The 17,390-nt window shown below is 40.7% G+C and overlaps 1 protein-coding gene and 1 non-coding gene across 2 annotated transcripts in view; both read left to right on the top strand.

The window, feature by feature from the left end:
• Positions 1-3,327: 3,327 nt before the first annotated feature.
• Positions 3,328-3,399, top strand: trnap-agg (transfer RNA proline (anticodon AGG)). Its single transcript has one exon. It is a non-coding gene; the product is annotated as a tRNA-Pro (tRNA).
• Positions 3,400-5,876: 2,477 nt separating this feature from the next.
• Positions 5,877-17,390, top strand: part of cspg4 (chondroitin sulfate proteoglycan 4) — a 29,476-nt gene continuing 17,962 nt past the window's right edge. Inside the window, exon 1 of the mRNA XM_067234853.1 lies at positions 5,877-6,015. Coding sequence (XP_067090954.1) covers positions 5,877-6,015 — 139 coding nt within the window. The remainder of the gene's footprint in view (positions 6,016-17,390) is intronic.

The following is a 17,390-nucleotide window of genomic DNA, read 5'->3' on the forward strand; positions in this document are numbered from 1 at the left end:
GATATATTATTGTCAGCAATTTCAAACCTTGTAAAGACGAATTCATCACAGACCCAGACAACAGCTATTAAATGGTTTTACCTTTGGATAGAATGAACTCACTTAAGACGTAATGTACTCAAGGAACGTTAGATTTTATTGTTGCAACTAAGATAATGTGTAAAGTTCAGTGTATGTGAGATCAGTCGGCAAACCAATCCAGTGCCTTAATATTACTGTGAGTCATGTGAATTCAAGCATCAATTCAGTTTGTGGACTGCTGATTGGGTGAAAGTTGATGTTAAATTCCCAATGAGACAGGGTCTTAATATAGTTGTGTTAAGGGGAAGCTGAGGATATGTGACAGGAAATGCAGAGGAGACCTGGCAGGCTCTCCTGTTGAATCAACAGAAATGAAGATGTCCTTTTAAAGTAGGGCAGCAGGCCCTCACTGCTGTTTTGTTTCCAGCTCTGAATAAATCTCTAGGCAGTACAGAGGAAACTAGATCGGCGGGGGAGTGTGTGAGTGTAAATGGATATCCATGTCGTTTTTGCAATATATTTTAAGTTGGATGAAATTAAATAAAGATGCAAGGTAGCTATGAAGTGTTTGCACTGCAACATATTCCCAAAAGGCACTGCCACTGGGATGACCATTTTAGCAGATTCCACCTAGTACGGCCTCTTTCCAGCCCTGGTTGAAGCTAAATGCCCTGTCCACCTTAACTGAATTGTATGTCCTCCTCAATTCTACTTTTTACTTTTAGTCAATCCTCATTTTACATTCTTCCTGGAGAAAAGTATCATTCTACATTCAGTCAGTCCCTGATTCTCCTTCCTCTGACAGTCAAGTCATTCCATGTTCCACATACTGGAGTTAATATTTCTTCCACCTTCACGTTAGTGTTGAATGAACAAAATCATTTTGAACCCAATCTTATGTCACTATTTGAATTACCAAAATGGAGTTCATGACCTAAGCATAAATCATTATGAACCAAATATGATGTCACTTTATAAATTATTGTGTCATTAAGACATAAATATAATAAATTATGAGTTGGGTTGAAAGAATTCAAGCCAGTTCTTACCCACATCATTGCAAGAGCCTGTTTGATTCATCACTCTTTTGATCACTGTGACACGAGCACTTTGTCAAGCTCTGGAACACGTCCGCATATCTTGGAGCCACCACAATTTCCCACAACATCAGACAACAGGTGTGAGAACTGAACACACTCTCTCACTGTCTTCGTAAACCAACAGCATGACGACTATTATCCAGCGATGGCTGAATCACACCAGAAAAATGTTTGCCGTGGCTAATGACATCTGATGCCCATTACTGTCGGTTAGTCTCAGAGTTTCTGATTTCCATGTAGGGAGACCATGCTGTGTACAATTCATATGAGGCCTGGGTCAGCAGAGAAACACTATCAGTCTCATGATTACCGTTTTCTGATTCTATTATTAGCATCAACACTTACCTGGTACCTGAGGCCTGTTCCATAAAGCGAGTTTACCGAATAAGCCAGGCTTATGTCAGTTAGTCTGACTCATTCCTAGTGCATTAATTTCCATAAAGCCAGCTCAACATAGTCTGAACTAAGTTACTATGGCAACTTATGCTTCGAAATTAGCCTGGTCCGGGGCAGGCTATCTGGCAGGCTTAGCCCGTGTTGATGCATAAACCAGACGTTCCTGTAACACTGACCCAAAAGGAAAACGATGATTTACCAGAGACATTCTCATTTTCTCATTCTCCCTCAGTTCAATAGGCTACATTTATAGAAAATCTACTTAAATACATAGGCTACAACATTTAGCCTAATGCATTAAACAATGATGAAAGATGATTTCAGAATGATACAAGCCTACGTGAAACGTATGGATATATGGTAGTTTGTGATTTCAAATGTTTAGGTATCAGGCATATAGGTAGCTAGCCTGGTCCTAACCAGACTCTCTACATTTCATTTGTACAGAGAGTCTGGGCTTGCTCCATTGACAAGCGTTAACTTCCTTGAAGGCGGGTACTCTGTTGAAGTTTAAAACTATTGGATTTGCCCAGAGCCCCTCTGGATCTGCCATAACCAATCGCTAGCGTTCGCCTTAGCCAACTCCTTCACCACTAACGGAGCTAGCTGGAAAATCAAACTTTTCCCGAACCCCGTGGGGAGGAGGGCCACAACATCATGGCCACCAACAAAACTCAGCAAAGATTGTTCTTTTTCCGGCTTTAACGTCTGGATATTCGGCAGCGTTGCCACAACAAACCGAATGGCTACAACTCAAACTAAGGCGCGACATCAATGTCATCGTTCTCAGCCACTCCCTCGTTCGCTGATTGCCGCCAAAAATGTTTCTGGCAAAAACTGACTAATATACAGAAAGCCCAGACCTACTAAAGAAGCAAAATGAAAATTGAGCGGAAGTACTAAGAGGGCAGAGCCAGGCTAATATAGGCCTATCTCAATTTAAATGATCCCAGTATAATTATCATCTACATAATTGTTAACAGTAGCCTACAAATGCAAAACGAATCTAAATACATACATCTATCCTTTATTTTCCTGACACAAAACCCATGTTAAAAAGTTATAGGCTACTGGATAATGTATTAATTAATAGTAGGCTATTTATAAAACTGTCAAAAAAGGCCATTTATTTTAATGTGTTTAGAGGGTGTCTGTTTTTTTTTAATCAATGAAGTAAAGGTCTATAAGAAAGGACCTCGACCTACGTAGCGTAGCGTATCGTTCACGTCAATCATGGCTGTTATTTTATTCTGATGAAGTAGTGGATGAGGGAGCTGCTTAAAAAGGGAACGTTCTTTCTGAAATAAGTCACGTGGCCGTGTGCATGGCTTTTTGCCGTGGTGGATCGTATGATCCATGTTCTACCTCTCGGGCTGCTTAAGAATAGGGTGCACGCGCAATTAGCCTGACTGCTTAAATCTGACTTGAATAAGTAGGATTGCGTGAGCTGAAATTGGTCTTTATGGAACCGCTTTAGTCCCGCTTGACTAGTTAAAATAATTCAAGTCAGGTTTGGGACTTTTAAATCCAGCTTTTTTGAGCAGCCTGTATGGAACAGGCCTCAGAGGGCTCCTGTTCAAATCCCAGATGAGTCCTTTATGCGACGTGGTTCGGGGTGATTTACTGGGGGAGTTTCCCTGGCTTTTTTTGTGTAAGACTTTTATGTGAAAACAAATCAGTCAACCAAAACACTAACAGAAACGTGGCTCGTTGGTCTAGTGGTATGATTCTCGCTTAGGGTGCCGGTACTCTTTGTCTACCGATGTATTTTTTTTAAGGAATTATTTAACTCAAACATGCGTCAAAGCATGGCTCGTTGGTCTAGGGGTATGATTCTCGCTTAGGGTGCGAGAGGTCCCGGGTTCAAATCCCGGACGAGCCCAACTTTTGAATGGTAGAATTTTTTTTTCTCAAATAAGTTGCCATCATTGATGAGTTCTTAGTGAGGATTCTACTATACTCTACAGTACTCTATTTCACTTTTTTCTGTTTTGCTTTAATCTAATCTGTTTTAGGCTTCTCTGTCTCCTCTCTCTTTCTTTTCCTCTCCTATTAATGTGTGTGTAAAAAGAAGTTTCGAAAGGTAGAAAAAAAGTTTCAAAGTTCAGAACAAAAATGTGGAAAGCTTGAAAAAATATTCCAAAAAGTTCCCCAAATGTTTTTCAAAAGTTTAACAAATATTTTTTTTAAGAAGTTTCGCAAAGGTTGAAAAATATGTTTCCTAAAAAAGTTACCATCGTTACATTTACATTTAGCAAACGCTCTTATCAGAGCGACTTACAGTAAGTACAGGGACATTCTCCCCGAGGCAAGTAGGGTGAAGTGCCTTGCCCAAGGACACAACGTCATTGCACGTCCGAGAATCGAACCGGCAACCTTCTGATTACTAGCCCGATTCCCTAACCGCTCAGCCACCTGACTCGTTAATGAGAACTTAAAGAGAACTAAGTTGTGTGAAAAAGTGTAGTCAGTACTTCAACTTTTACCAGACTCTTTTTAAACATGGGTATCTGTACTTCTACTTGAGTGAAGGATGTGTGTACTTTTGTCATCTCAGATTTTTACCACTGCTTAATTAAAATAATGAATGGATGGTCATGTGGATCCTCTACCACCAGAGGGCAGTAAGTACTAGAAATGTGAGCACCTTCAATTACATTGCAATCAACTAACTTCCTCAATTTCTAATTTGGCAACTGTCCTTACATCTCTATTAGACTGCAACTCAGCTCTTCTACCAAATTATTTAGTTTAATCTCACTAGGAAATGTAATGTGCCTGTCACTGAAACCATTTGAAAACATTAATATAATGTCAAGTTGTATCAACTTTTATCTACATAATTCATATGATATTTAGATTTTCAACACGTTTACTTCAAGGCTCTGACATTAATCTCTCATATGAAACAACTTCTCTTATCTTTTGAATGTGGATTCCATTAACCGCCAAAAAGTGAAAACAATTACCATTTCTCTTATGCAAATTAGGATGTTTCAATCAGATAAGCTCAGGTATTAGACTCATTTTAGAATTAAGATCATCTAAGTATGGTGAAGCATGGTTCTGCTTCTGAACATCCTTACGCCTGAGATGCTCACCTTTGACTAAATCTGAACTTCAGGCAAATAGCTGGATGACATCCATCAATCCCCCTGACAGAAATGAGTGAAGAGTCAGAGGTGCACGCTGGTGGTGGAAGCAGCAACCAAGGCAACCATGTAGTATGACACGTCAGTTAAACGATGTCAGGTTTGAGTGACTTCCTGGTGTTTTAAATAGGGCGTACTGTTAAGTGGTGGTGACTGTAACTACACCTAGGTAAAATGGTGGTGGTATGTCAGTTGATGTCATCATGGTGCGCCTCAAGAGTGTACCACCTGAACTAGCTTTGTCCATTCCTTTGATACGCAACAGTCAGGGAAACTGAAATACACAATCCACTTTGATGTCATGTCATGTTGTATATTGCTTAAGCAAAGCATGTGAGGAGATCTGAAACAAGAGTTAAGTTTTACTACTTCAAAGTTTCAATTTTTCATGGAGAATCTTTTGAACTGTGTATAATGAAAATGGAAATAAATGTACTATGAATTCAGGTCTATAGTATGTTTTTTGACAATGGAGTCAGAATGTTTTCTTTGTTCAATATTCAGGTCGGACTGTTATGCAAATTTAACACCTGAACATCACAAGAGTGAGCCACAGCACTAAGACTGATGTCATAAATTGTTGAAAATCTTTATCTTCCTTTTTAGACTTCCAAGTGGCATTTTTTAAACATGTATGAAGAAATAAATAGAGCCATCTAGCATAAGTAATTTATTATCATAAATTTATGACGTCAGGTATTGATTGCCAGCAATTTAACCCAATTTACTCATTGAATTTAGAAGGTTGGTTATAAAGAACTTAAAGTCCTCTTGAAGGACCATAGATGTAAACAAAGATGAGACTTTACAAAGACTTTGAGTCTGTGTTTTGATAAAAACTATACTAAAAGACGAAAACATCTTGATTTGCCATTAAGTCAAAGTAAAAACTTTCTTCTTATGGTGCTTAAGATCACTGTAATTATGGAGTGAAACAAAAAGAGCCCTTCAACTTTAAGAATTGCCAGACTTAGTAATTTGAGAGAGGGAGCAGAGGAGAAAGAGCGAGAGAGAGAAAATAAGGGTGGGGGTGAGAGGGGTTGTGAGAGAAACGTTTCTCATGCGCTGTGGCTCCAGGAGCGTGTGAGAGAGGGGGGTGGAGAGGGAGATGGGCTGGGCTTGTGAGGGCTTTCTGGGGGAATGATAGAAGGCGTCACCTTAGGGTTCAGCCCAAGCCCCGCCCCTTCCATAGAGTAGGAGCTGCAAGATGAGCTTAGGTCCCAAAACTGGAAAGGGGTCCTCTTTGAATGGAGAGCACAGTATTGCGGACTACACCAGTAACATGAAAACCTTGCTTTTTGCCCTGTGTGCCTTGCTGCCCCTGCTCTGTCATACTGTCCATGGAGGTAAGTGCCACTTCAAATCAGCTTATCTTATGTTCCCGCTCTTTTCATCTCTCTACCCTCCTCTCAGGCCCAGTGCAGAGGTTTCCTCACACTGATGTTCAAAACCATGTTCCGTGAAGATGTCTTCTGAAATACTGATTTAGCATCAGTTTGATACACTTCAAAAAACTACCTACCTGTAGCACTGAAAGCCACAAAACATCTGTGTTGTAACATCTATGAAACTTGTATTTCACTCTTTCATAATAGCCAGTGTAAAAATGTATTGTGTTTAAACACTTTTGTTTGGCCTATAGTTATCCCACAACAGTGTAAGTCTGGTGCAAAGCTTTTGAGCTGTAATAACTTGTGCAGAGCCCAACTTACAGTATAGTCCTGTCTTCAAAACAATTCTTCGCTATAATATGAGTTTTACTCATGGATGAGACCAAGTGGACATGGAGAACTGGCCTAACTATGGCTTAGTGATGCATCAAATGTTGAATAATATAAGTGTGGTATTCCACAGAAGGTTTGGAAGAGGGTTGGTAATGAGCAAAGTGTTTATATTGCCCAGCTGTGCTGAATGTGGAGCTGAGGGATCTCTTGGCTGTGAATGGATCTTTCAGAAGATGGCGACTGTTAGACAAAGTTACACCTCAATCACACAGCGAGGTGAGCTGGGGAAAGGAGAACCCTCCGTCTCATAGATGCATCGGCCCATATAAAGAGCCCACAGTGCAGACTGAATAAGCTGCACCAGTACCTTGTTTGTAAGGATGCAGTTGGCCCTTTGGTGTGAGGGCGTGTGTGTATGAGTGTGGCACTGGATACAGGGTTTGTAGTGTTCATGTAGAGCGACTGCAAATCTGGCTTTTGCCCCAATTCCGGTGAGGGAATGAAACGGTGTCTTTGAAGAGCTCACTGGATCCAACACACAGATGCACATGCCCATTTGGCAGGAGCATGCGATGCCTTTGTGCAGATGTTTAGTTTATTGTGCTCCACAAGCTCTGATCTTAGATCTACTGAAAGACATTCCACTCCAAGGAACATTTTGGAACAGTGATCAGTCTCTTTAGTGACAACTAGTGGGAGTTTGAGCTTTCAGTATGATTATATCATTTTTATAGTGCATGAACAAACAAGAATGAAAAACGTAAATTTAAGAATAATTTTAAAAGAAAGAAAATAAAACCACAGCCTTATGTCTGAATGGTAATAGCGATCAGAGCATTCATCAAACGACAGGTCTAATGATAAATGTGCTATTTCCACATTTAAATTATGCAGTTAAGGTTTTGGACTGAACAGTTGATGGAATTTCTTTTAACTGAATGCATTTTTTTCTATCTACTGTAGACATGTAATGTGATCCACAAATAATACACCGCACAGGTCAATTGTTCATTAGACGCTTGGGAACATTGGTTGAATATTGTACAAACCACACGCTGACATTAGAAGAACTTCATACTACCTAGAATGTTTATTACTGACCCCCCGTGTGTTTACATTTTGTTCATCTGTGACACGGGACTCCACATGGGTCCCAGTTGGAAAACGTGGCAACAGGAAACCGGGGCTTCATTCCATTTCAGCTTGTAACTGATGGGGAAACATTCTTCCACTGCTCACATTTGTAACTGATGACAAAACATTTTGGAAAGTGGAAAATGTTTTTCGTAAAATATTACCTGTTTGTATCAATAAAGGAGCCCTTTGAAAAGGGTTCTGCAAAGGTGCTTTTTTGAGTCAGCACAGGTCCACAGGAAACCCTTTTCAGTCAGCACTCCAAACAGCACACTTAAAAAGGGCTTTGTATTGAATTCACACACCTCATACAACCAATTTTTCATTCATTTCAAATCAAACTCAAAGTTTTGATTATTTTACACAGGAATGTGAAAGTGTAATCGGAATAAATCACAGTGTAGCACTGTGAGCAATGTTACTGAAAAGGACAACTGGGTTCTGTTTGGAAACGCAGGATCCTACATGGAAAATGTTAAGGCTCTTTTACAAGGGTTATACTGTCTGAAGGACGCAGATGCACAGGGCCAACAAAACCTTAGGTAAGGTTATTTAGAAATAAAATTAAGTGATGAATCAATTATGATGGTAGAATAATATTGTGGCAGTGAGTTTTCACGCCAACTTTAAGTTAGTCAAAGAATGCTGCTTACAGAAGCAGTCGCACAGCAACAGTAATGTGTGATGTCACCAAATGATTTATCATGTTCTGAAGAGGCTTTGAGGAACTACTTGTTGTGTTTGAACTTCAAATTGCAGAAGTCTTACAGGGGATTTGATTTGGAGGTGCTATCTGGCCTCAGTGTATTATGTTGCTATGGTAACTAAATAAATAAATATGGATTTTTTTGGCTCCATTTCTTGGAGCTTTCAGTTAGTAGAACTGTGTGACTTCTAGTGGCTGCTCATACAAAAAGACTGAAAAGTGTTGTCAAATTGATGAGATTAGCCTGTTACTGACACTGACAGACAGATCCTTCATCTACTATACCATGGAAACTGATACATTTAGCACAATTACTTCCCAAGAGCTGGAAGCCCATACACAGACAATCTTTGGCCTGGATGTGTATACAAAAGTTAATGTACACAAACAAATACTATTCTAAAGGTTATTTAACTACTTGTACTTGCTGTGAATTATATTATTGTTTCTTGCTTTCCTCCAGATACACTCTAGCACTTTCGAGGATCATGATGTTTGATTGAAATTTGTTTAACTTCATGCTCTTCTGGTTCTACCCATTGGCACTTATTTGCTTTTCACAGTGTATGCTTCATGTTTTGGCTACAATGTTTTTGCGGCTATCTCGTTGTTTATAATCATTGACCTATGCACTTTTTGTAAAGCTCTCTCTTGGAAGTCGCTTTGGATAAAAGCATCTGCTAAATGACTAAATGTAAATGTTATTGGTCAAATAGTGTTGGCTGTAATACCCAAATGTTTGAACCTTTTCTATGTCAATCACATACAAATCAGTTAGAGACCAGATCTACCTCGGAGAAGTTTAACCGTCGAACATTTTGCCTTGAGTCCCTTTTAATTCAAACATTTACCGCCATAAAACAATGCAAAAAAGTGCCCCCAGAAAAAGGAAATATTACGCATCTGACATTACTTGATGTGCCATCTACAAACAATGCGGTCAGCCTTTGCTATTAATTTCTTATCTAACCCAAGAACATTCATTATTATTTCCTCTGGATTTTTGCTGCGAACCAGTGCAAACACGAGTATCAACGGTCCAACCTTAAAGCATCTATGACTTAACTTCCTCATTTTGACTGACAGCAGGCAGCAGGGTGATTGTTTATGGTGCGCTGACACAAGAAAGCCTCTGCTCCACACCTCGCTCTCTCTTCATTAGCGCTGACACTTCAGCAGCTAGTGTACCCTGGGTCATTTGCAGTTACACGCTTTCTTCAGAAGCTGCAGTTTGAGACAAAATCATGCGAATGGTATAAAACCGGGCCTCAGATTCTGGCAAATGACTGGCTGGTCGACACAGAGCTCATTGCTTCACATTTAACTTAGAAGAGTGAGAGCACAATGGGGTGGGGTGTGTGTGTGTGTGTGTGTGTGTGTGTGTGTGTGTGTGTGTGTGTGTGTGTGTGTGTGTGTGTGTGTGTGTGTGTGTGTGTGTGTGTGTGTGTGTGTGTGGCTGACAGTCACACAGACCCAGTGTTTGGGGACTAGAATCATGTCGTCATTTCCCAATCATGAAGATTTTAAATAGCCATACTCATAGTCTGCCCCATATAACAGGGTTTGACTAACTGTAGCCTCCTTCAGTAGAGGGAAGGGACAGGAAGGAAAAAGAGAGAAGGAAAATGGAAGAGAATAGGGAAATAATTCTGACACGCAGAGCTCTTTATTATGGGTCATTTGCTGCCAGTCTGTCTGCCCAGATGACCAAGCCCTGTCTGGGCAGATGAAAGGCTGCATTATAACAATTAGGTTCATGTTATGTGTTGATTTGCATCACTTTACACTAGTGTTACAGACATCAAATGAATAGGTAGTTAATAACATAGTGCATCACAATCAAGATTCAAGCTTTAGTTTATGCAAGAGTGAAAGGTAATTATTCCAACACAAATGCGTCTTCATTTAGTGGAAAATGTAGGTCCAACCTGACATTGGACCGCCCTCCAGGACGAACATGGATTGATGTTCGGCCGGCCTTTTTCTCTTAGGCACTACCTGGATAGATTGCACTCCAACCCACAACTTCCCAGCCCTAAGATAAGTGGTTTCACCTCCTCCAATTAACTACCAAGGTTCTTCTCCCCCAGCCTGATGTGAACGGCCCCTCCCTTGTTTATCGAGTGCATCCATCAGACCGCATGAGCTACATCTCTTAACCTCCACACCACACACTGTTTCAGACCCTCTAACCTTCCCAGCTGTGCCTTTTGTAAACATGTCCAGCTCAGGTGAGGGAAGAACATCTTGATTGGGCTGTGTGCTGCCGGCTCTTATTCAGAGTCAAACCAGATGCGCAGTCCCGCATGATCCAAGGTCTCTACCCGGAATAAACAGATCAGGATTAAAACTTTACCTTGACAAGAAAGACCCTGGTCGTCCTACTTAAAGACACAGTAAAAATATCAACAGTGGTCTGCATTTGTACCCATTCTTAATATATTGCATATTATAAAATTGCTATTTTTTTTTACTTGAAGTTAAGTCAAGTATCACATCGCTCAAGAATGTGGCTATTTGGGAAATGACTGAAAAGTGGTTGCCGAGCAAATGGAGTGTGACGAGGGAAAGAAGGCTATTATCATGTAGACACAACGGTGCTGATGAAAACCCTTCAGGGTTTAGAAAGGAGACAGGAACTCTGATCAGGTGCACCACATTATAAAGACAATCAGTGAAGGGAATTTATACTGGTATGAAATTATACAATAGCAGCTAAGGAAATGAGCTCAAGATGTTTACACATCCAAGTCAAGAGTAGAAACATACAGTCTGGTATTCCAGCCAATATTTATTATCAAATAGACCATCTGTACAGTAGAGTACAGATGTATATCCTGCAACAGGTTTTATGTAAGCAGGAACTTGAGGATGTATGTAACAGAAATACCATGACTTTAATATACTTGTAGAAATATACAATGTTAGCAGGCTTATTGAACATGTGAACACCAGCTGGTCAGTGGGACTCCCATACCCAGCTCAGATCCCTTCAACTACAAGGAATCTTTGACTGAGATTGGATTGCTGTTATAAACATATGCTGTGAGAGCAATAGCAGTAGTCCCTCTGTCAGGATCTAAGGCTATTTAACGGTTATGGTATATTCATGTTACGCACTTTGTTAAATCATATTGAAACTAATAACCAAACTTTGTGTTTTTATGCCTGACTCTACATGAATATAAGAGTTGCACTTGGCCCTGCCACCACAGATGACTTGAGCTGTTAAAAATAAAACACATTATTAGAGTGTGATCAAGATGGGATGTGGCAGAGAAAGTGATGCTTCTGGAAATAAGACCCACGCCCTGGGCTGAACCAAGCACTTGGGCAGAACAAATCTTGGTAACTTTAGATGAATCATTCTTTCTAAAAAACACGTACAGTCAACCATCATTCTTCCCATTCACATCAAATGTGGTTTAGTTGAGTTTTTTCAACACAAAAGATCATTTTTCTTGTGAAAAATCATAATATGTTGTTTGTTTGCTTTTCAAGACCTAGTTCCTCTAGTACCCTCAGTTAGTTGGAGCCTCTGCAAAACATTCACACAGTACCTCATAAAAGTTCAAAAAAAGAACTCTTCCCATGGCTCCAGAACCACTTCAAAGCCTGGCATGGAGGAGAGCAGCATTGTAAAATCCAGTGCATGCATACCATGCCATCAGCCCTGCAATGCAGTGCTGTGAAAAACAAGTGTGTGCATAATGTGTGTTTGTGTGCTTCTGTTGAGTATAATTGTATTTGCCATGTATGTGTTTGTGGACATGTATGCTTGCCTTCTCCTTTAACTAGTCTCTTCCTCATTTTTACTGCCCCCATTTTCAATAACAAAGTTGAAATACTATGTTTTCTGTACCCGTTTAAGTCTTCCTAAACGAGTTGACTCAGGGCACCATCATTTATTGAAATGCTTTTTGCAACATAAACAGTTAAAAAAACTTGTGTGAGATCACACATTGATCCAGGCAAGGCACCTGGATGCACCGTGTGAGATCACACTGTGCAGCACGGAGCCTGAAGAAGAGGAGAACTGAATGTGATGGTTGTGATTCAGTGAGGACATCATGCCTCATGACTCATGCCTTAGTACTCAAGTAGTTAGTTGTGTGACTGTGACTGTGGCCTGTGACTGTGGCCTGTGCCTGTGGCCTGTGTCTGTTGTCTGTTGGGCTAAGTATTGAGCACAAGGTTCACCCTCTGACACGGGTGTAATGATGTGTGTGTGTGATTTGTGTGTGTGTGTGTGTGTGTGTGTGTGTGTAGCGGTCCATAAAATACTTGCTCAAGTGTGTTGCTTGTCATTTGTTGATGAACGGGCCGAAGCCCTGAGTCGAGCTCTCCCAGTAGTTTCGTATAAACAGCACTTCATTCAAAACTGAATTAATCATTACTGTGTTGTAACTCCACTGACTTGCTGTCACCATAGGCCTCAGAGGTTGCTAAATCAGTGTTTTAAACCTATTTCAATACTTTATCTGGGCTTATTTGAGCTTTCTTGGTACAATACAACAAGTGTATGTCTATCTCTTTGTTTGATGCAACGTGACCTGAACAACCATTCCTGAACACAGGCTGTCATGCTTCCTATGATATCGTGGGTTTCCCAAGAAGCACAAAATTAACGTTAAACACAATTTGTCGCTAATTGGTTATTTTACCTCCGCACCGTTTCACGACTGCAAGAAGGAAACTGAAAATCAGGGAGGCACAGACAAACTGCTGAGGTGTGGAAATCGACTGGGGGGAGAATGGAACAATTATCTTGTTTAATTGTTGGAAAACAGAACTGATTATGTTTTTCAACAACAATTTATTCTTGTCATGACAAAGAAAGGAACTTAATGACTTGATTTAGGTTCCAGAATACCTGTTGCTGATGGCAACATCTGTCTATTTAAGGGTCTTAAGTTCCTTCTCCAACTCTGCACAGATTCTGTGCAGTTGTAAAAAACTGAAAACAACTGTGTGAATGTTCCTCCAGCAAGAGAGCGCCCTCCCCAAGATTACTGTCTAGGGGACTCATTTAATGCTGCTCAACAGAAACAAATGCAAAGATCTGGCACTGTTCACTGCAGGCCATTTAAGCACTAATCTCAAATAATGCTTTACAGCTGGGACCTACATTTCCCTGCACAGAATACAACAATAGCTGCCCAAACTCTGACTCCTAGAGTCATCAGTCAAATTAGATCTCAGTTCTCAATGTTATGTGAATACAAATTGTGGAACAATCATCCAAATGTGGAATTCAAGCTTATGGCTCTGTGACTATTAATATCAATACATTTTCAACAACTTGTGTCCTCTGACACATACATGCAACTTGTCATCTCTCATAAACACATATTTAGCCAGTTACACCACTGAAATGCTAGCAACATCTGATCTAATGAAATCCTAACAATTTCTAGAATTGTTTTCAGAATAAGCCTCAGATTGACCATGCGCGGTCATGGATGTGTAACCGGGTAGCTTTAGGACCCAGGATCTCTAGAGAACAGTTGTAACAGCTAAGATCCATCGTTATCGGGTAATGCAATTTAGTAAGCAGGATGGCCGCATTCCTGCACTTATAAAATGCAATTCAATGTGGAAGTAATCCAAGTATTCAGAATACGTTACTCAGATTGAGTAACGGAATACGTTACAAAATACATTTTTGGGCATGTATTCAGTAACAAAATATGTTTTGAAAGTATCTTCCCAACACTGCGTGTCTTGGCATTCCCCAGGTTGGGAGTTCACCCAACCATAGCCATTCTAGGCCAAAGGCCCAAGCATAGTAGGCCCACAATCACACCCCTGCCTTTAGTGTTTGTCATTTTTGGTAGAATGTATTGTCTGATTTCTATCATTGTGGATTTAATAAACCTTGTATTTATATTTGATACCAGCGCCTCTGCTCAAGTTCATTCGATTGGACGGGACATGTGTAGGAAACTAGCCTTAGTTATAGTATGCTCAACTGAGGGTCTCTCACCCCATCTGTGAGTGGCATGGTCGGAACAACTTGCATGTGACCTGGTCCTAACATTAACAGACCATTTAATATTAAGTGCACCACCCCGCCACAGATGCATAAAAAAAAGAAGCAAATTCCTTGTGGTGTTTGTTAGTAAACTGACACAAGGAAGACATTTTCACCTCTTGAGAACAAACATTCCAAGACTGTAGCTATGTGCCAAGTTTAAACCTCAGTTTTCAAAACAAGATAAAAAAAAAAAGGATGTGAAATTAAGAATCCCATACTGTCACAAATTGAAAGCAGAATTATGAGAGAAGAGAGAGGATTGGTCCACAGCTGAATATTAGCAGACATTGAAACACTAAATTTGCAGTATCATAGGTATCACAGTACCAGGAGTTGGCCACTGGGTCACATACTTTAGGCAGCCAAGAATATGCATATAAACTGTTTTATTTACAGTATGTTTAAGTTATAATCCACATTATTGTAGTGTACATTAATTTTAACTAACTAATTGGTTTTAGCCTTCTAAAAATGTGGCACCATGTTTAAACAGGGTTGTAATTCTTCCATGCTTTCTTCAAAGCCGCAAAAATGGTGCACTCTTCAAATTCATGATTATCACATCCCATCTGGTGGAAATTGATGCTCCTATGAAGTATTATCTATGTGTGCAGGCCATGTAACACATTTATTCTGACACATATTGACGTTTCAGCATTTTGCAAGCATGATTTGTCAGCATGAGTGAACACACATCTGCCTATGGTTAGGGTTTGGTTCTGCGTCTCGATAGAAGAACCATTACAGTCCTACTCATGTATTGTACCTTCATAATGTTTGATTTTGATTTTAAAGGCAAAGTGAAACAGAAAAGGTCCATCTATGTAGACTAGGCTACTTCCATAATCAAGCAGACCGTCATTAAATGGCGGATCATTGAAGTTCTTGCTTTTTTTTTACGATGCTAAAACATTCTGTGAATGCAATGGCTAACCAAATAGTATGTAAAGATTTTACAGAATGTTTTCATAAGCAAATTCAGTGAATGAACATGATTAATTTCAGATGATTGCTGCAAGTTAAGGGTTATCTGCTCATTCTGAGCCTTGTCTTCCCTTTAGTTGAAAATCTGAAATTGTTTTCCTGTTTTGACTACACCTGGTTTGTCCCTTTGTATTGTTTTGGAGTTCTGCTATTAGACTACCTAGGTAGATCCAGAGTTTAAGTCATGTGCATTGTCTGCTTTAAGAGGACTGCATGTGGTCCTGGTTAGGAACATGTGCACAGGAAAGACTATGTGACTGTGTGTGTGTGTGTGTACGTGTGTGTGCATGTATGTGTGTGTGACATGTTGGAGCAACATGCCTCCTGGCCCAAAGGCTGCCATTACTGAAGGATTTCTGGGGAAGGCTGGAATTCCTACACCCAGGGGGATCTCTCCATGCAGCACATGTTTAAGCTATTAGTGTAGATGGTGCATGGGTTTTAAGGTCCAACCTCAGCAGAAAATGACGTAGAGGCTCGATAAAAATATCTTGCGTTTCAGCCCTACTCTTGGGGTTTTGTAGCGTAGGTGCTGAAGCTTTCTCCATGCTAAGAAGGTGGAAAGTATTTTCTGTAACAGTGTGGGAATGTGGGTGATAGTAACACTGAACATCTCAAAGGCATCCAAATGACCAAGCTCTAGATAGCCTATACAGGACTCTTTGAACAACAGGAAATGTACTGTATGGGACGACCCACTCTAGTCACCATGACACCAGTATTCATGAGGCCTTCTCAAAGAGCAAGAGAAGTGGTTTGATGGCATGTGTCATCTTTGTCATTTCATTTAATCCCTCTGTATTCATGTTATTTTAGGAATGCTCTCTTTCCACATAGGATGCTTTATATTTCTCTCTGTCTTGAATCCAAGTATGATGATCGTCATCATGGATAGGGTTGACACTGTGAGCACTTGGACACTGTAAGGAATAACAGTGCTGTTGAGACTGCAGACTAAATAAGGCCCTTGAGGTTCCACCTCACTCTCAGAAAAGAAAACGTGTTTGTCAGATAGATATTGTATAGAACATAATCTAGAGATACAAGCTTAGACTGACAGTGCTACATTTTCCATTACATCTGATACTATCTCCATCTTTGGTTGGAAGTCCCAAATGAAGTGGTCGATGGCGGAAAAGAAAATGTCTGCAGAAGCTGAATTGAGTCAAGTTGAGGTTGGAACATTACAGTTTAAGTCGTTTCGCAGTGCTTTCCCCGTCTCTCCAGAAAAAGGGCCTTTATTTATTTTGGGCTGTGAGTGGTGAGTAGGGAACAACAGAGGAGGAGTTGGATTGAGGAGAGGAGGGTGGGTGCTCTGACTCTCTACTGAGATGTGGCTACTGAGTGCTACCATGGTAAGAAGGGCCCCCCAAACAGAAGCATAGTGGTTACGGCAGTGCAAGTAGTGGGGGGGGAGCAGGACCGAGGGTGGGGTGACTCAAACAAACCGGGAATCTGTAGACTTAATAGTTGTGGAGACCGTAACGGTTTGGTTATTTGGCGGGATGTTGGAGTTGAAATACTAAAATACTAGGTGGTGGCAGGGTAAAGACATCTGGAAAAGCAGTTGTGTTATCTGTGATCTCTATAGTGTCGCAGTGAGGCAAAGGTAGTTCAGCAGAGTGTGTGTGTGTGTGTGTGTGTGTGTGTGTGTGTGTGTGTGTGTGTGTGTGTGTGTGTGTGTGTGTGTAAAGAAGCAGGCGAGAAGACAAGCTAGAAAGGTCAGACAAGTAGCGTGTGGCTTCAGCTGGACCTGATCACTGGGTCTGACCTCTGACACACTGACTTTACTGAAGGGCTGCAAACAGGGAGCCCCTCTCTTATGCAACTTCTGGGTCCCAACTTCCCTCACAGACCATGTGTACTGTACCTGCTAACGCCTCACAGACCCTGTGTACTGTACCTGCTAACGCCTCACAGACCCTGTGTACTGTATCTGCTAATGCTTCACATCGCTTAAGATCTGTCAGTCGATGAAGAGGAGGGCCTCATTTCATTTAGTCATTTAGCAGACGCTCTTTTTTTTGCACGACTGGGAATCGATCCGGCAACCTTCTGATTACTAGCCCAATTCCCTAACCGCTCAGCCACCTGACTCAATTTTTTCCCCCAACTTCAGCTTCCTAACATGAACCT

Source organism: Osmerus mordax, chromosome 4 (assembly GCF_038355195.1).
Source record: "Osmerus mordax isolate fOsmMor3 chromosome 4, fOsmMor3.pri, whole genome shotgun sequence".
Lineage (NCBI taxonomy): Eukaryota > Metazoa > Chordata > Actinopteri > Osmeriformes > Osmeridae > Osmerus > Osmerus mordax.